Here is a 20,883-nt window from a genome sequence, read left to right as displayed (position 1 = left end):
ACTTTATTAAAAAAAGTACTTAATGATCATTATATCTCATGCACATTATGTGCCTCCCTCATATTTTCTTCAATCAAACCCCACTTCCACCACTTTTCCCTCAGAAATTGTCTCTTTTTTGACTTTGCACTTGTTCTTGGTGGGGAGGGTGTCAGTTGGGCATCAGTAACCAATTAAGTTTCCCTCCTTCCTAACAATGGTAGTTAGCTCATTCCCTCCACTTCTCTTATAGAATTTCTTTCATTTTACTTGCTCACTAGTAACATGGTTGGCTTGATCAGACTCATTTCCTAGCTCTTAATTCTCTACTCTTTCTCTCCACCATGTTCTCAGTTCTAGGTGTTTCATGATTTTCTATCACATTGAGAAAATTGCTGGCTTGCCCTTTGGTGGTGCAAGAAATGATGTACCAATGGGTGGCGACGACAGATTCTGCCTATTAAAATGAGAACATTGGGTTTAAGAGGGTGAGTTAATGGAAACAGAGCAACTATAGAATGGGGTTTTGCCTTCCATCTCTGGGCCAGTTCACATGCTTGTGCATTACTTGATGCCTTATCATTTATTATTCATCATGTAATTCATAACTTAAAGGTGTGTGTGTGTGAACTCTGTAAGAATTGTGTATGAAGTAACTTCAAGTGATTTTTTATCACTTAAGGTCACAAGTTCAAAAACAATGCTTTCCAAATGAGAACATTTGTTATTTCCACAATGGTTGATGTGTAATAGTTCAAGCTGTTGATTTTTGTGTATAAAGCCCTATACAGCTTGGGAGAGAATATCTGAAAGATCATCTTACCCAGTCAATCATTGTGCTCTGCAGCGGGAGGGCTCCTGCAGATACTGTCTCATCAGGAAGTCTGTTCCGCATAATATAAGACGCAGACCTTTTAGTGTTGTGGCACCTATCCATTGGAATTCCCTCTCCTTAAATGTTAGACAGGCGCCATCTCTGCTTTCTTTTTGGCACCTGCTGAAGACCTTCCTCTTTCAATAAGCCTTTTAAGTAGAAATCTTATCCCAGTCTGTATCTGTGTTGGAATTATTTTTAAGATTTTTCATATATGTTTTTAGTGTTTTATCATTTCATAGAATCATAGAGTTGGAAGGGGCCTTGTAGGCCATTGAGTCCAACCCCCTGCTCACAGCAGGAAATCCACAGCTAGAGCATCTCCCACAGATAGCTGTCCAGCCTCTGCTTGAAGACATCCAGTGAAGGGGATTCCACCACCTCCCTAGGCAGTTGGTTCCATTGCCGAACCGCCCTTACTGTCAAGAAATTCCTTCTAATGTCCAATCTGAATCTACGCTCCTGCAACTTAAAACCATTAGACCTAGTCCTACCCTCTGGGGCAGCAGAGAACAAATCTGTACCCTCCTCTATGTGACAGCCCTTCAGGTACTTAAAGAGTGCAATCATGTCACCCCTCAGCCTTCTCTTCACCAGACTGAACATGCCAAGTTCCTTCAACCTTTCCTCATAAGACTTGTTCTCCATACCGGCTATCATCCTCATCGCCCTCTTCTGGACCCGCTCTAACTTGTCTATATCTTTCTTAAAATGAGGCGCCCAGAACTGAACGCAGTATTCCAGATGAGGCCTGACCAATGCAGAATATAGTGGGACTATTACTTCCCTCAACATGGAAACTATAGCTCTGTTTATGCAGCCCAAAACCGCGTTTGCCTTTTTTGCTGCATCACCACACTGCTGGGTCATGTTCAACTTGCAATCCACTACAATTCTAAGGTCCTTCTCACACGCACTACTGCTAAGCCGGGTATTTCCCATCCTGTACCCGTGCATTTTGTTTTTGTGGCCTAAATGCAGAATCCTGCATTTATCTTTATTGAATGTCATTTTATTAATTTCAGCCCAATTTTCTAGTCTATCCAGGACCCTTTGGATTTTATTCCCGTCTTCCATTGTGTTAGCTATCCCTCCCAGTTTCGTATCATCCGCAAACTTCATAAGGCTTCCCTCCACCCCATCATCTAAGTCATTGATAAAAATGTTGAAGAGTATCGGCCCCAGGACAGAACCCTGTGGCACTCCACTCAAAACCTCCTTCCAGTCCGAAGCAGAGCCACCAACGACCACTCTTTGAGTACAGTTTTCCAACCAGTTGTGAATCCACCTGACAGTATTTCCATCTAGTCCGCATTTGACCAGTGTGCTAATCAAAAGGTCGTGGGGGACTTTGTCAAATGCTTTGCTGAAATCTAGATAGATGACATCTACAGCATTTCCACCATCTACTAAGCTAGTGACCCGATCAAAAAAAGAGGTGAGATTAGTTTGACAGGATTTTTTCTTGACAAACCCATGCTGGCTCCTTCTAATCACAGCATTGTCATCTAGATAGTTGCCAATGGACTCTTTTATTATCCGTTCTAATATCTTTCCCGGTATTGAAGTCAGACTGACCGGCCTGTAATTCCCCGGATCTTCTTTTTTACCCTTTTTAAAGAGCGGGACGATGTTTGCCCGTCTCCAATCCTCCGGCACCTCTCCCGTTCTCCAGGATTTCTCAAAGATGATGGCAAGAGGTTCCGAGAGTACATCCGCTAGTTCCTTCAATACTCTGGGATGCAGTTCATTAGGCCCTGGAGATTTGAACTCATTTAGGTTAACTAGATATTTCCTGACTATCTCCTTATCAATCTCGAACTGCAGTCCCGACCCCTTACTGAGATTGCTACCGATGCAAAGTTGCACACTGTTCCCTTTTGGGGAGAAAACGGAGGCAAAATAGGTGTTGAGCAGTTCTGCCTTTTCCTCGTTATCTGTCAACATTTTGCCATCCTCATTGAGCAGCAGTCCCACCGTTTGCTTGGTCTTTCTCTTGCTTCGAACATATCTGAAAAACCCCTTTTTGTTGTTCTTCGCTTCCCTCGCCAGCCTCAGCTCATTCTGGGTTTTAGCTTTCCTTACGCTATTCCTGCAAGCCCGAGCCACTCATCGGTACTCTTCCTTGGTGATGCGTCCTTCCTTCCATTCTTTATACATGCTCTTTTTTACTTTTACCTCCTCCACCAGTCTTCCGTGTAGCCACATTGGCTTTTTCCGATGTCTTCCATTTTTCTTCCTTTTTGGAATTTGTTTGCAGCCTTTAGGCTCCTTCTGGGAGGAAGGGCAAGATATAAATTTAATTAATAAATAATAGCCGATTCAGTGATAGAAATCATTAGAATATGCTGCAGTTATCAAATGATGAGAATGCGTGTCTGAATGACTCCTGTCCTCTTCTGCATGCAAGAGAGTGAATGCTGCTCTAGACCCACTCTATTCAATTTCAAGCTGAAGAAATAATGAGCCCTAATACACACTGGCATTACACTATCAATCCTGGCCCTTGACACCTGAGATGTATATTTTTAGAACCCACCCTATTTTGTGATTTTAGGTTGTTTTTAATTGTTTTTAATGCTGTGTTTTAAAATTGTTTTAACCTGCTCTGGGACCTTTGGGTGAAAGGCGGGTAATGATGATGATGTTCCTCTGCTGGCAAGTGCTTCACCAATGTCAAATTCTTTATTACTCTGATATTATCTCATTAGACGCTACATGTGCCAATATATCCATATGTGCATATTTGTACTTCCTCTTCTGCTGGCTACATGAAGCAGACTATCCCATTGATCCTCCATTGTTGCCCTTCTTCCATCAATGACAGAAAATAATATACTGAAAATATATATTTAATTCCACCCCCTTCTTTTTCTAAAATATACTTTTAGCAGGTTCTGGCTTCCAAAAAGAGGCCACAGCTAACCACACAACCCAGAAAGGCACAGTCAGAGAACATGATAAGCTTACTTGCTTACAATACCTATCTGGGCTGCATGTGTATTCATAGTTGCCTAGTATAGAAGGGATGAGTTCTGACACATCAAAAGCAGAGTACAGCACTGCTGTTAATAGACCATGGCTCTCTCATTTGTAGAGTCTACTCGTTTGACAGCTAATAATTATCAGTACTGATGCCTCGTTCTTTTTCCTGCCCAGCTTAATCATTTGTCTGTGTTATGGGCAGTCTCGACAAGCCATTACGCAGCAGTAGCTAAGCTGTTGTTAACTGAGATGCTGTTCAAACTGGTTCAAATCTTAGTAATATTTTCCCCCTTTTCACCAATAAAACGTGATAGTCGGAACCTGAATTGGTATAGAATGTCTTACTTAATCTGCAGTGGGTATTATTCTTCAAGACAAATATTTTGTTACCCCCAAGAATGAGTTCTGGCTTTAGAAAAGCTGTATGAAGCACTGTTTTCATATACACATATCCCTAACGCTGTCTCGCTATGTGTGTGAAGTGTTCAGGTGCCAGCAAAGGAGGTAACAAAAAGTGCTAAACCTTGAGATTGATTGGAGCAGAGTTCCAGGGACTTACTTTTTGCTAGAAGATCATTTGTCACCTTTAAGTGCATCTCTTTTCCCTTGCTGTTTTCAGCCGTTTTGTTGAATGTCTGAACTAAGCCAGAGCATACAGGGACTTGCTCTTAATGCCACATCATGTTCAGAAAATATCTTTGAATCCATCAGGCTGCTCTGCACTCTTTCTAGGCTTTGCTGTTTTATTAGAGAAAGTGAAGGAAATTGCTCTTGTCCTTTGACCTGAACAGTTGTTGAAGCCTTAAAAATAAAGCTCCCAAAGGGCAAAGCAGCTGTTCCTTAGCAGAACAAAACAAATCATCAAATTGTAGGGCTGAAAGGTTCCTTCAAGGGCATCACTGTACACAGTTCACCATTCCAAGAAGTTTATAAATGGTTGTAGAATATATTAAAGACAATTCTTGTTTGTGCTAAAAGCTTCAAGCCATCTTGGACTTTTCCAGGGGTTGGGTTGGGTTTTTTTACATCTGGCTAGTCTTTTGTTGATAATAAGAACAGAGAATATAATGTTGACTATGAATTGGGATTACCATTTATAGAGACCTTATGAGGCAGTCAACTCCTCTACCCTCTCCAATGTTTAGATCATATTTGGGTCTGCTTTGCTATTACCTAGAATTTTGTGATGTTTGAATGGCATTTAATACTCGTTTTGTTTTGTGTTTTAGCTTTGTGTCACCTTGGGGGAGGTTTTAACTTGGAAAGGCATCCACTGCATTTAAAAATAAATATTAAATATTGTTCCTTCATCTTTGTCTTTGTGGCATTAATGTATGTACTTCTCTTTTTAGCCGCTTGGAGCAGAACTCTATCAAAAACATTCCTCCTGGAACTTTCTCTCAGTACAAGAAGCTTAAAAGAATGTAAGTATTTTAAGTGCTGTAATATATAAAACATTTTCCGTATTTGCAGTGGATAGCTGCAGTCCAGTGAGGCAGCCACATGGGCAAGCTGCTAGTTATGTAATTGGAAGGACCTCTAGAACCCCATTGTGTGGCAATAAATACCACATTCACACATGCACTTTTTGAATACTGTTGGTAATTCCAGGTTTCACTTTCAGTGTCTCCAGTGCCAGATCTAAAATCAACAACATCATAATCAATAGGTAGAGTTGCTAAAATGAAAATTTCTCATGCAGATGTAGAACGGGATTCAGCTAATGTATTCATGACACTATTTATGGGGAGGTCCAAATGGACTGCACCAATAATATTTTTATAACTGTAATATAATATTTAGGTCAGTGTAGATAACAGTGCATGACAGTTAAACCATTGATAATAGCTAGATTGGCCTCTATCACAATACTGTTCTTAGTACTTTTCTTTCACATGAAATGTTTTTTATTCGAGGGAACTGCCTTATATTTTTGTTTCTATTTGTTTGGTAAATTAACTTTAGAGGTGGAAAGACAGCTTTTGTAAGAGCAATTTCTAAATGCAGTTATAATATACTTTTTGTTTGATAAGAAATAGCTTTAATCTATCAGTAAATATAGTGAGCTACATGTTCTTTTTTCATATTTGTGCCATTGCTAGTCTGGGAAACATTCAGCAAAATTGGTACAATTACCGTATATTCCGGCGTATAAGACGACTGGGCGTATAAGACGACCCCCAACTTTTCCAGTTAAAATATAGAGTTTGCCCAAGTTCTCCCCAGGAGCCTTTTGTGGCTTCTCCCTCCTGTATCTGGCCGTTTCGAGTCAATTCGTCTCAGGCTCTGCCGAGGCTTCCCTCCTCACGGCAGTAACGCAGTTTCGAGTCAATTTCATCTCAGGCTCTGCCGAGGCTTCCCTCCTCAAGGCAGTAACGCCGTTTCTAGTCAATTTCATCTCAGGCTCTGCGGAGGCTTCCCTCCTCACAGCAGTAACTCCGTTTCGAGTCAATTTCATCTCAGGCTCTGCCGTAACTTCTTGAGCCTCGCTGCGTTGCCTTCCTCGCAGCGACGGTCTCTCTGGACGGCGGCTGCGACTGCTTCCACTCCCACTGCAGCTTTTTTTTTACTTAATTTTCCCACTCTTTTTCAGCACCCGGCGTATAAGACGACCCCCGACTTTTGAAAAGATTTTCCTGGGTTAAAAAGTCGTCTTATACGCCGGAATATACGGTACTCTAAATTAATGTCAGTAGTAAAAGAAAGCAAAACATAGTTATGTTTATGTTCACAAAGCAACTAGAAGAAAGGTAGAGAAAGTCATTAGCAGTCCTGCTAATGAAATAAATCATGTATAGTTGATGGTTGTGGAAAAGATTCCAGAAGTTTCTCTGCTGATTTCATTTTTTAATGGAGGAAATATACCCAGTCTTATGCACACTTACCTGGATGTAAACCCTGTTGAATATAGTGGGGCTTTCTTATTAGTGAACATGCAAAGAATTGTGCTGCAGTGGTAGAGAAACATAGACAGACTCTGGATACTTCAAGGGCTTCAGTTCTCATGGTCCTTTTCTGAAATTACCAATCTGGGTCCCCTTAGTAGCATTATAATTAGAAGATAATTCCTATTGTTTAGGAATAAACTGCATACTATGCCTCAGTTTATATGACTGATACACACTCCCAGGATCTAAGAATTTCTACTACTGCTAAGAGAATCCTGTGGAATTTACTGCATTCCCTTCCAAATTAACCCTTTTAGAAAGATAGCAGAAGTGATCAAACAAGTACAACAAAGCAAATGGAAATATTCCTTCTTTCTTGCATTTTCACCATAGCAACATATTCTTAAAAAGTAATTCCACATGAAAATGTCAGACGGGTTAATCTGTATCTTAAAAATGAAAAAAATACGTTTAATGTTTGTATTCATTTAATAGGTTTATAGGCGTATAAATGGTATTGCAGTGCAACAATTTGAGCAGATTTTCTTGTGTGTTATGGTCCTCTTACTTCACAAAAAATGATATGTCATGACTCTAAATGGGCAGCACAGAATTTACTAGATTAGGGTTGCCAGAAGCATCCCAAACCCTGAGATTTCAGAGGCAGGCCCCAGTGATGTCACAGGGACTGGCCCTAGTGATGTCATTAAGCGTGCTACATTAAGCATCAACCACAGGTGCTTGGAACATACAATTCAAACAAAAATATTTCTCTGATTGGAAATTAAGAAATCTTAGCTAAAAGATGGAGCCTTGGTAGAGAACATTTAATCTAGACTACTTGCTTCTGGCAAGAAGGGTTTAAGTGCTCACAGGCCAGGCCAGTCATCAGAAGGCCATTGTAGGAAGAAAGGAGCCTAATGTTGTGGAGGTGTTAGAAGGGAGCACTCAAACAGTAAAGATGGATGCCCAGCAATTGTAAACACACTTACTAAGTCCCATAGAACTCAATAGGACTTATGAATAGATATTGTTTGAATTGTGCTGTTGGTAACACTTGACTAGGGATCCTCTGCAAAGATATCCATATCCATACAGGGTTGGCAACCCCTATGCCCTGCCCCTACCTTTTAACATGGCTGCTCTAAACTTCTCTACAGTTTTGACCCTTCACTTCAGAAAGAGGCTTGAGAAATGAGTAAGAGTAAAAAGATTCTCTACCCTTTCTTGTCTACTCTGTAGGCTGCTATAAACTCATTTTGACAGCCAACCCAATCTTATTCCAGTGAGTAATAATTGACAGAGAGAAAACACACATGGTTTGGTCTACCTTCACAGGCAGCAGCTTGGGAACAACAATTGCAGCCACACTTCCCAGTACATGAATTCTCTTTTACCACTATTGGGCAAGAAACAAACCATATGCAACCAAGAAGGTGCATCATCAGTGGGTTTAAGGGAGTTGAGCTGAGCACATGGAACCATTGCTGTTCCTTCTATGGATGTAAGGGAGTAAGGTTAAAGGTAAATGAAATGCAAATAGAAAAAGAAAAAGAAAAGAAAGTGATGATTTCCTAAATTCAATACCATACCAACCACAACAAAATTCCTATAAGGCATAACACCCAGCATCCCACCACCAGTCAGGATTCCTAACCAAAAACTAAAACTAAAAAAATCCTGGCAGCCAGTCAGCCAAGATCACATAAATCCCTATGCAGCACAACCTGAACCAGGGGTTACAGTTAGTGCAGAATGCTGTAGCACGATTGCTGACACAAGTGAGACCCTGTCAGTACATAATACCTCTGCTCTGATTGCTGATTTGCTACCAGGCCAAGTTCAAGGAGAGCTTTTGTTGGAGAAATTGTTATTTTCTCCTGTGGGTTCTTTGCTGGGGGTCCCTTAAATAATAATCTCTGAGACAGGCTTAAAGCAAAAAGGTAGGCCTTTATTAAAAAAATAAAACAATCATATGCAAGGTCGGTCCCCCAGAACACATCCAGGAAGTATCCAGGGGGGACTGCAAAGAAATACAGTCTGAACAGATCCTTTATACCGTATTGAATACGCATGTGACATTAGTTTTACCAGTCCCCTAAGTTCTTTGTAATAGTTCTTCCCTCTTGAAATATTTTCCAACCAACCAGGTAACTTTATTAAAATGAATCATAACCAAGTAGACACATCCCATCTCATTGTGTCGTTATCTTTCTTAGAGTAATGTCAATCTGTTCCCTTTTCCAGATCTCACCATTCTACTGTCATATTTTACTGATGATCTTGTACTGTTCTGAAACCAATATGTACCATTTACATTCCATTCTATAATGGCTCCTGACCAGTCAAGCTGTTCAAGGAATATCTCTTAGGACATAACGGCATGTTCCTTGCCATGATGTCAAAGCCAAGTTTTGGTTCACATAGAGTGACTGGAAGTTCCATGTGAGAATTCCTCTTACTACCTTGCTATAAAGAAAGATTAAATTTAACTCACTATATTATTTAAAAAACCCACGTAATATAAAGAATATAATACAAAGAATGATTAGGGAACACAGTGAAGGAAAAGGGGTAAATGGCAGCAAGCCACTCTCCATCAAACACAGAGGGAAGCAGAAAAGTGGCCCACACACTTATTACATTTATGGAATAAAATTATACATATCATGCTATTATAAAAATTGAATATCAAACTAAAACTTTATCTTGTCTTCCACTTCTGATTCTGTTATGAAGATTTTCTCTTAGGTGCTCTATAATCTCAGAAACCTGGTTTCCAAGATCACATAGTAACAGGTATATTAATCAAGAGAAACAATACTAAATAAATGATCCACGGTCATGCATGTAGCCATTTGGCACCGAAAGATACTCAGGAATTTTATAACAGGGTGAGCTGAACCCTTTTTCTGCTTGGTACATGCAGGCCTGCTTTTAATGCCTGCTGTGTGTAACAAAGGGGAAAGAAATCCATTTTTTTCTTCATTAATTTTCAAGGGCTTAAATCGCTTGGGGCCAGGCCTCTTAAGGAGTTTATCACTTTCCATGTTATGGGTGCCACATATTACTTGTTCTGCTCTTGTAAGAAATCAGTCCTTTAGTGTGGCAGCACCTACGCTTTGGAACTCCCTGCCTATTGACATTAGGTAGATGCCTTCATTGCACTCTTTCTGGCACCTGCTAAAACATTTTTGTTTAGGCAAGTCTACCCAGGCATGTAGAGGTATTGTGGTTTTTTTATCTGTTTTTAACTGATTGTTGGTTTTATTATTTTGAATGTTTTTAAATACCTGCCAATAATTTCATTGTTTTAATTCTTTCTGTAAACTGCTTTGAGGTTTTTTACAATAAAGCAGCATATAAATGTTGTAAATAAAATACACAAATCAATTTTGTAGTCACTGTGGCCCTTGGAACTTTTTCCACTGTTAGGAAAAAAGGAATCTGTCTTATACCGACTCGGGCCATTTGGTACCATTTAGTTCAGTACTGATGACATGGACTAGCATTGGCTGTCCATGATTCTAGGCAATAGTTTTTTTCCAGAAATTGAATTTTGGACCTTTGAATGCAAGGCATATGTCCTACCACTGAACTACAGCCTTTCCCCTGTTTAAAAAAGTATCTTTAAAATCATTCTTTTCAATTCACTAATGAATGCACACCATACCTAGGGCAGATACACATCATTTATTTAAAGCACATTCAACACACATTTGAAGCACATGAATCACACCACAGAATCATGGGAACTGTAGTTTGTTAAGGGTGGTGGGAACTATAACTGTGAGGGGGAAACTACACTTCCCAGGATTCTTTAGGGGAAGTCATGTGCTTTAAATGAAGAAATATTTATATAAGCATGACTGTCAAAGATGATTATTATTTACACAACCTGTAAAGATATTTGTAGTGCAATCCTATGTTTGTTTACTCAAAAGCAAGTCCCAATGTATTCAGTGGGACTTGCTCAAACAGGGAAGCGTGCACAGAACTGTAATCTTAAGTGATAAGAAACTTCACTCATCCATCCCAAAATTCAGATCCATGCCACTTTAAGATGTTTTGCAACTGTTTATACTTGTTTCGATGGTTATTGGATTTTAAAGGGATTTGTTTCTTATTGTGAGCTGCCTTGGTTTCCAGTCAGCAACCCTGTCTCACAGGGTTGTTGGGAAGACTCCATATACACACACACACACTACAGATGTAAAAAAATACATACACCCCATATAACAGTTTATTGTCAACACCAATTGGTCATTGCAGAATGTTTTTTAAAAATAAAATCAGTATTAGTTTCCTTCATAATAAAAGCAGTAATACTTATGTAAGTCCTGCCTGATTGCTTTAAAAATAGGATTGGGGAGGGGGGAGAGACACATTTACAACACAAAAGCTATTCTTTGCTATGTTCACTCAAAATTCCTATTAATCTACAGCACAATCCTAACCATGTCTCCTCAAAAGTAAGTCCTACTGAATTCTATGGGGTTTACTCTGGGTATGTGAGATTAGCATTGCAGCTTTACTCCCAGGAAAGCCAGTACTGGATTAAAGCTTCATATTGTTAAGGTTTTCAAAACCCTACACTCTTCAACAGCCCAGGAAAATGTCAACTTGTTTGACTTCTGCACACAAGAGAGAAAAAGACTGAAAACTATATACTTACTCAATTTATGAAACAATAGTTTTCAGGCCTTGCGATGTGTTCTTGGTACTGCCTGGAGGTCAACATTTATTGGCTACAAACCTGAAAGGGTGGGGTTAGAGCCACTAGCTACAAGCTCATTTAACAGACGTTGCGAGAGGCTGACATTTTGGTGTATATCTCAAGAACCAGACCACGTAGAAACTTAATGTTTTTTTCATGACAGCTGAGAGTCCAGAGATTAAGGTGACTTACCCAGCGATCTGGCAGGGACCCCAAAAATCCAGAGTCTCTGGGCAAAAACTGGACACCTGGCAACCCTATACTAGATAGAGAGTTCCCATGGTCCTTTTAACCAGAACTGGATTTTCAAGTTAAGACATGCATTGTTCATAAATAAAATTGTGATACAGAACCATATATGAAGGTCAATATAGTTGTATGAGGTATGATTAAGATAGAAGGGATGCCACCCTTAAAATGAAGTTCATGGTACATATTCACTATGTTTTCAGTGTATATACATCTCTCTTTTAATTGGATCAAGAACTTCAAGAGGATCTAGACTATGTGCCACTTTTACCTAAAGATGAATTGATCAAAAAAGCTTAGGACACGTTGGTAAATTGTATTTTCATCAGTACCTTGTCTTCTTCCCTTGTGTATCCTTACAGTGATATCAGCAAGAATCAAATATCAGATATTGCATCAGATGCTTTTCAGGGCTTGAAATCTCTCACCTCACTGTAAGTAGAGGGTAACCTTGAATGGAAAATTTGGAGAGTCTTAAAAATAAATAGATCATGAAGTAGTTGGTCATGCTTTCCTTTACCCACTACAGTTAATAAATCCAATAAATAATAATAGGTTCTGTAGCTATTGGTTGTTGATTTTAATGTGCTAATGTTTTTATGTTTATTGTCTAATATAGTTTATATTTTTGGCTGTACATCGCCCAGAGTGGCTGGACAACCTCCCAGATGGGTGACTAATAAATCCAATTAATAATAATAATAATAACAACAACAACAACAACAATAACAACAACAACAATAACAACAACAACAACAACAATAATAATAATAATAATAATAATTGTCACTTTGTGTGAAGAACCTAATCTTTCTTAAATTGGAAATTGATTAACCAAACGTGAAGGTGTCATTTTTTATGCAACTTCCTTTAATAGACAGACACTTTATGAAGGTTAGATATTTAGGCCTCTAAAAAATCAGAGCAGTCTTTTCTTTCACTTGGTGTCAAAAGCAGTGTTAGTAATAACAATAGAGAATATATATTATTCTGCAAGTTCTTGCTGAATGAAATGCAGGACCTCATATATTTTTTAAAACACCTATTGGGATTTAATTTGTAAATGATATGCACATAATGCTTGGTGCTATTCCTTTCTCAAATTAAGTAGATGGACTGTAATATTGTGCAATACAAAAAGTAAAGTAAAGCTGCACATACTGGCAACTTTTTTTCTATGACTATCAAAATCTATTCTTCTCCTCAGTGCAAGCATGGCCAGTTCATGTTTGTAAGATCTAAAAGCTATGTTTCAGCTCAACTGCTGAAAAACAGATAGTGTTAACAATAGTTTGTGTGGCTTTAAAAGGTCAGTGGCAGTGTAGAGAAAAATATAAAGTAAGACATCCAGTTGGATAATTTTCTAAGCAAAACCATGGATTTGTCAGAGCTGATCAACTGTGGTTCTAAATCAGTGTTAGATTAACCTAGTCCGGAAGCTTTCATATCTTCATTATATGCATAGGTGAACCAATAAGATGTATTCCTCTATGGATGTGCAGTAGTCCTCTACAACAAGCAAGGGCCTTTATGTGGTGATCCCAAAACTATTGCTCTCCCTTAGGAAGTTTGTTTGCTCCTTTTCTCTCTCTCTCTCTCTCTTTTGGAAGCGAGTAGAAAGATTCTTGTTCTGCCAAGCTTTTGAGAGCTGAGTTATCTTATTTCTGTTGCTGATATTTTTTTAATTTCATTTTTCATTTTTATATTTTTATATTTTATAGAGCTTTTTAGATAGTATAAATTAACTTTTGTTGTATTATTCTGTAAGCTACTTTGAAAATATTAAAAGGCACTGTATATATGATGTAAATAAAAAATAATAAGTTCTTGGAACATACTTTAATTTTACTTTGTAGTAAAGTGTAGTATGAAGTTTATACAGTTCCTTACTGTTTATCATTTTGGCACTGAACAATAATTGGCCAAAGCATGATAGATAGCTTATGCAAGATATGGTATGAACATCAAGCTCTTACTACATTTTCCATTAAAAAAAAAGTAAATTGCATACCTGATTGTGTATCTATTTGGAAAAGTATTTAGTGCCATGAAAATTGATTGGCAAATGGACATAATGGGTTGTATTCAACTAATGTGTTGTGCTGGTAGAAGCCAATGCAAGTATTCCCACTACAGATTTCCCCCACTTTGCTCCTCCTCGTGCCCTTGCACCCCCTCCCCTCAGATCTGCTCTGAAGGGTCCAGAGAAACCCCAGAACAGTGGGCAGGAAAAAGAGAGTGAAGATCATTCCATCAGGCAAGCAGAAATGCTTGCGCTGACAGAACAAACTTCTTAGCACTATGTTGAAATCAACCCAATAAGTTTTATCTGATGAAGTCTTCCCATTAGAACAAGGACTTCCATCTGCACAATGGGACTTTCTGTTCCTCTCCTCCTCATACCCCAAATCTATTCTGAGGGTTGGGGGAATCCCCAGAACAGATTAGGGTGGAATAGTGAGTGGAGAGGAAGTCCCATTGCACAGGTGGATGTCCTTACGCTTATTATTATTTAAATTTATATCCCACTCCTCATAAAAAGAACCAGGGCAGGATTACTTCAATGGATACCCCCCAATATTGTAATATTCTGGCAGCACTTATCCTACAACTTCAATCATAAATATTTCTGCTAACATACCTGCTTATGTCCTGTTTGTGAAATTATTTATTTACAGCATTTAAACCCCACTCTTTAGCCAAAAAGCTCTCACAGTGGTACATACAATCTAAAAAGAGACAAGGAAGAAGGAATGGGACAGAAGAGGGAAAAGCAAGCTCGATCACAAGTTCTTAAAGTTACAGTTCTTAAACTTACAGCTGATGACAGTGGTAGTTATGCCTATCTTGCCCTTGATAAAAAGCAGTTGCTGATCTCCAGATCAGATTGAGAAGCAGAGCTTGTGACAGCATCCAGGCCAGGAGAACAGGGCAGTACCTGCTACCCAGTTCTTCCCTCACACAGCTGACTTGATGGCAGTTAGAATCCTTGCATGAGGGATCTTGATGGAGTTTCCTCCTCCCTCCAAGTAGAGATTCTGACTGTCTTGCCCTCCCTGGAAGCACTCTTCCCGCACATTAGATCCCAAACCAGAGCTGGACTAGGCTTAGCTGCCACATCTGTATTGGGCTTTTTACTCAGTGCTTCAGCCTTTTTAGAGTCCCATGTAGTAGGTACTTTTTTCAGTTTCCTTTCCTGACTGCTTGGTATGCAAAGTACAATTTTATCTGCCAGTATTTTTTTTTTAAGAACTCGTTATCTCTGGCCTATATGTGATGAGGTGTTTGTTGGAACAATGGGTTTGATGTTTTGTGACTTAAAACTACATGCAAAATGGTTGCTTGAAGGAATGGACTATCTTCATAAAATGGTAACAATAAAATGAAAATTAGCACTATATGACAAAGGCACCACTGGAAAACACTGCCTTTTTATAAACACCACATACTTGTTTTTTTCCCTTATGGTCACAGACTTACTGATGTTTATCTGAGCATCAGTGCTCACCTTCAGAGCTGCCAATACTAGCTTGGGATCCAAACAAAGGATCAGCAAGTCTCTTATATCCCTTGAAAACTGGTGCAAGAGGATCAGCTTTCTAGTGCAGCTTTTCTGGGAGCAGAGAGAGTTGCAGACTTGAGAGAGGGAATTTTTTCCATGTGAGTTGCACAGTAGGACCTCTGAATTCAAGCCAACGTTGTTCTATTAATTGGTTACATTTAAATGGCTCCGTGTCCTGTTATTTTGTCTTTTATCCCTAGTTTTAGTTTGTGATACACAATGCCCTGACCACTGTAGATAATAATTAGAAATCTACTGATCAATCACTCTATTACAATCAATAGACCAAAAATAAAATAAAAACATGTAGTACACCAGAATCTCAGAACAAAACAGATTCAAAAGTGTAACATAATAATATAGAGCTACAGTAATCTTGAGTTAGTCCCTTGACATGGTCTTCCCAGTTTCAGATGGTGAGTTGTTCTCTTGTTCTCACTACCACTGATAGAAATTTAGCCACTATCAATAACACCATTGGGGTTTTATCTTCCATCAGATATTTAACATAATACTGAGCTGACTTTCCTGGTAATTTGGTCAGTAAAGAGCCAATCACATGCTGCCAAACTCCAGCATAGAAATAACAAAACAGAATGGCAAGTTCTATAGATTCTACCTCCTAATTGTTACAGGGCCATATTCTTGAGGAAAGAAGTTTGCCAACATACCTGCCCAAAGCATTTGGGATGGAACAACATTTTACTGACCAGAGTAAAAGCTCTGCAATATTTAGCAACATGCAGATTCTAAAGTAGGCAGCTAACTGGAAATGATAATTGTAACAGATACCTAAGGAGCAGGTTGTACATGAGAGAGCCAGAAGATCTTGAAAATAAATGTGCCAAAGTCTTTGTTTTACTAGCGTAGATGCATTGTCGTGTCCCATTTGAAGGGGGAGGAAAGGTAAGAGTCCAATATGTGCAGCTTTTTGGGCAACAAACTTTGTCCATACACTACAATAGGTATCCCCACATAAATGTGCCAACAGCCCTGTTCCCATTTTAAAAATGAATATCGTAAGCCAATGTTTTAAGGCTGCCATCCCAAAGCTGCCTTTGTTCTACACTATATTCGCCTAAGAATGTCATCCCGCTGGAGGAGCACGCACCATCTGCTTGGAAACCTGGAGGGGGAGGAGCAAACCAGGGAAGTGGCCTCCAAACTATGTCTGTGAATATTGTAACAACATTGAGATTCTCTCCTGCCCTGGGGAAGCAGTGAAGACAGAGAGGGCTAGTAAGAAAGGGAAAGTGGCAGTTTAAAACAACAGGAGAGGTCTGAATAGATTGGGAAGGAAAGAACACTGAGGGTTGGTTTTCTTTCAACAAAGAAAAATAGCGGAGATGGGTACAACAGTGGCGTCATTAGGGTTTGGTGTCACCCGGTGCGGTAACTCATGGTGTCACCCCCATGGACCTCCTCCCATACCAGACCACACAGAATCCTTAGTAATGTTTTTTGTACTAATGTTACTCGTAAATTGTAATTCCCATACATCACTGAATGTAATGGCAACAGTAGTGGCATAAACAACAAGCAAAATTAAAATTACACCTTTAAATTTCAATATCATATGCACAGCCCAAATTCTTGCTCTTATCACTAATGGGAGTTAATTATCTTGCATATGCCCATAGTAAATTTTCAGATACTTTCAGACCCTCAGCAATTTTCAAGTGGTCTATGTAGAAGAAAAATTTGGGAACCCCTCGTATAAGACATCTGCTTATGTCCCTATGCTGCTCTCACCCCTCATTTAGGTGCCTGGAATGCATGCGTGTGGACATACCTCCTTACAATTATGGAAAGTGATTCTTAATAATAAGTCTCCAGACACAGAGTTACATAGGTATTTATCAGTTGTTTAGTAGAAAATTCAGAAGCGCAGAGTCCCTTCATGATAGTTGCAACCACATACACCCTTTTTTGCTCCTGGATTAAGAATGAGATCTTTGTTATTGCATTCTCTCACAACAAACATCTCTAGGATCCAATCAGCATGAAAGTGGAGAGCGTTAGCAACTGAGAAGAGTCTTCTCAGTGGATGACTCACCTCCTTTCACTCTGATTGGCTCCAATCAGCAGGAAAGGCAAGGAAGCATATTAGAAGACTCTTCTCAGTGACTAACACACTCCCTTTTCATGCTGACTGTTTGGAGACATAGGGACCCTGCTCCCAAAAAAGCAGAGGGACTAAGATCCCCTGGGCGACTACCCTCCTGGTGCTTATGGACATGACCGTAATATTAGTATCCCTCATTCTTCAAGCAATGATAATAAGTATAAGGGATGGTTTACACAAATCAAGAAACTAACATGCCTGTGTTGTATGTCAGTGACACCCTCCCCTCCCCAACAACAACAACTGAGGGGCTGTGATATTCCAGAACATTCAAGAACGTGCTAAATGCTGAGAGGGAAAGGTCCAGTCAGGGAATGTTTTACTCTCCATGCGAGGAAAGCAAAAGATCAGTTTGGATAGAAGGAAACCTCAGGTTTAGGTTATGTGCTTAAGAATTATTATTATTATTATTATTAAATTGGTTGGAGAACGGTTGGAAAAGCAGAAGCACAAGGAGACAGACGGACAAAAGCTGACGCAGAGCTTAGGGTGATGTGGATCTCTATGTCATTGGCCAGAAAGCATGTCAAGAAATTAAAAGGGTGATTTTCCATATGATCATTTAGAATAAATGCAGGTCCCTGCTGCAATATAAATCACGACTGTATGTGGAGTGTGGACTGAACGCATCTTTGAGAAATTTAATAGTGGTTCCTATCCGTCATGGCTTCTGAGAAGAATGAAGGCAGTGTTCTGGCTCTCTAAATATGCCAGTGCAATGGGTTATATACAGTTGATCTATGGACTTTGAATGCTTCCTCTAGGGATACTGCTATTCTGAAGCATCAGGGAAGAGTAAATTAGCATTCGTAAATAGTTACTGATACAGTACAGGTCACACCTTCTGGGTCCTTGCTTCTATTCAGTACCGAATATAGCACATCGCCTGGCTTTTCTGGCTCATTCTTTTCTAACATCTTCACAGTTTCTAGGAAACAGCCTTCTTCTTTTCTGATTTGGGTATGCTGTAGAACAGCAAGCTAACAGAAAGACCTTCAAAATTAACAACTACAGAATTTTATGCCTCAGGATCCTATCCATCTCACACACACTCACACACACACGCAACTTCCAAGAATCTTGAAAATACATTGTATGAATCTTTTCAGCACTATTCCCATGAAATTTTCTAGCTTTCAGAAACTGACAATTAATGAGCAAAATGCTGTTTGTTTATTGCAAGGGCCCCTGAGGATGGCATATGTCTCAGTGCAGAAGATTCACATTGCACCCTGCTATGGAGTCCCTGTCAGTGAGGGTTGGGTAGGAGAAACTAAAGGGGGACACTTGAGACACCACAGGGCTGGGAGCTATTCTCTTCTTTCTGTCCCTGGTGACCCCTCAGAAACCTTAGACATCAAGAGACTAGCCCACTCTTATCTCTATGCTGGGTTATCCGGCGCTTCTCCAGACAGCCTCGGCCCTTGCTTGCCAAACCGCCGGAGGCCCCCGTGTCCCCCCCTTCTGAGCTGGGCAGTTCCAGACCGGGGGAGCCAGTGGCATTGTCCCTCACCGCCATCCATCGGTCTGTCCATCTTCCGCCGGCCCCAGGAAGGGGGGGAACCAACACAGTATTTCCTGGCTGGCTGCTTGGCCGGCCGCCCCTCCTGCTGCCGCCAAGAGGGGCGAGGGGGAGGCGGCGGCAGCGGCAGTACTTGCACTGCAGCTTCCGGCCGGGCTCTGGCAGTAGCCAGGAGGAGCCGGCAGGGCAGCTCTCCGCCTGCCTGCCCCGCTTCCTGGCGGTGCCTGGGGGTGGCGGCTCATGGTGTCACCCCCGTCTCGGTGTCATCCGGTGCGGCCCGCACCTGCCCCACTGCCCTAGTGATGCCCCTGGGGTACAACACAGAAGCCAATGCCAAAAAGTTGACATGGATACAACAGAGCCTTTTTCAACTCCCTTCTTGCCGTACTCAAATCCCTCCCATTCTATCCTCAGTGTTCCTTCATCTCTGCTTTACTCAAATGCCTTCCATTGTTTAAAACCAACACGTTTTTGCTCTCATGTTCCTCTATCCCTACTTAGCTCATACCACTCCCATTGTTTAAAATGAGGTATGTGTGCAAAGGGGGCTGCAGAATAGGAGGATAAGGAGGTGTGAAAATGGGAGTGTTCTGTGTGCAAGAGGCAGTTAAGAAAATGAGGGCAGAGGAGGGAATAGAAAGAGGTGAGGGTGAAAATAGGGCAAAGGGGGGTTTAAAAGAAGATGTAAGAGGCATGGCGATAAGGATGAAAACGAGTACAAAAGGGGCTGAAGGATAGTGGTGACTTCATAATTGGCTAGAAGGTAAAAAGGGTGCTTAGTAGTTGCAATGTGTGAGAGGAGGCAGAGGTTGCTATGTGGGTGGTCTGTGTGCAAGGGGATTTTCAGAAAAGGGGGAGGAGGAAGCATGAATATGGGGTGAAGGTGAGAATGGTTGCAAAGCAGGACTGCAGAATAGAAGATAGTGGTTTCAGCAATGGAGCATAAAAGATGAAAAGAAACCTTAGTAGTTGCATGGGGCGGGAAACGAAAGCTCTAGGGGGTTACCATGGCGGGAGTGGTGAGGGTTGGTGAGCAAGGGTGCAACCCCTAGTAAATCCATAAAGGTAGTAAGCAGTTTCCCTTGTCTTGTATACTGTATATTTTTCAGCAAGGTGGGCAAGCACCAGACAAGGATAAAGGATTGAACGGTTCTCTCTAAATGCTGCTTGAGAATCAGAAAATATACCCATTGCAAAATATGAATAATGACACCAAACTGTGTTTAATGACACCAAATGAATAATGACACCAAACTGCTAATAGACAGATATGGAGCTTGTTCAATACAATTGCTATATGTGCCTAATGATAAAACGCTGAAAAAATGGAAATGGACTGCCTTCAAGTCCATCCCGACTTATGGCTACCCTATGAATAGGGTTTTCATGGTAAGCGGTATTCAGAGGGGGTTTACCATTGCCTCCCTCTGAGACTAGTTCTCCCCAACTGGCAAGGGCCTGCTCAGCTTGCCACAGCTGCACAAGCACAGGTGGCAGGGCATGTAACCCCTGAGCCACTCACTGTGGAGTGATCTTTAGCTGGCCCTTTACACCCAGGAGACACGAGTGGGGATTTGAATTCACAGACTCTGGACTCCCAGCCAGGCTCTCCTCCCCACTGTGCTATACACTAAACATTTCTCTAAAATTGCTCAGTGATTTTGGTCTCATCTTCATGGCTTCAATAGTAGTAAGTGATCATAATACTGAAATTCCCAGGACAGGGTTTTTTCTGTCCTAGCACTGACTATTAAAAATAATTTGTTAATCATTGCTGCTTCTTGAATAAGCCCTGTTATATTACTTTTTTATCTTTGAATTAAGGAATGCCTGGAGTTAGCTTGTTTTTTTTAGTTACTGCTCAAGAGGCTGAAGGAACTCTGTTATGTGAATTCTCTCTTAGCCCTCCATGAGCTAACAAAAATAAAATAAAATTGCATTTAATTCAGTGGGGTCTTTAGTGAGTTAGTATTGGATAGGAA

General features: G+C 40.4%; 1 protein-coding gene across 2 annotated transcripts in view; it reads left to right on the top strand.

Moving 5' to 3' along the window:
• SLIT3 (slit guidance ligand 3) overlaps positions 1-20,883 on the top strand; it is an 810,414-nt gene that overhangs the window by 538,258 nt on the left and 251,273 nt on the right. For both annotated transcript variants that reach the window (XM_061616805.1, XM_061616804.1), the window contains 2 exons: positions 5,191-5,262; positions 12,055-12,126. In XM_061616805.1, the coding sequence (XP_061472789.1) occupies positions 5,191-5,262; positions 12,055-12,126 (144 nt within the window). The remainder of the gene's footprint in view (positions 1-5,190; positions 5,263-12,054; positions 12,127-20,883) is intronic.

Source organism: Rhineura floridana, chromosome 3 (genome assembly GCF_030035675.1).
Source record: "Rhineura floridana isolate rRhiFlo1 chromosome 3, rRhiFlo1.hap2, whole genome shotgun sequence".
NCBI classification, from domain to species: Eukaryota; Metazoa; Chordata; class Lepidosauria; order Squamata; family Rhineuridae; genus Rhineura; species Rhineura floridana.
This window is presented reverse-complemented; position numbering and strand designations above follow the sequence as displayed.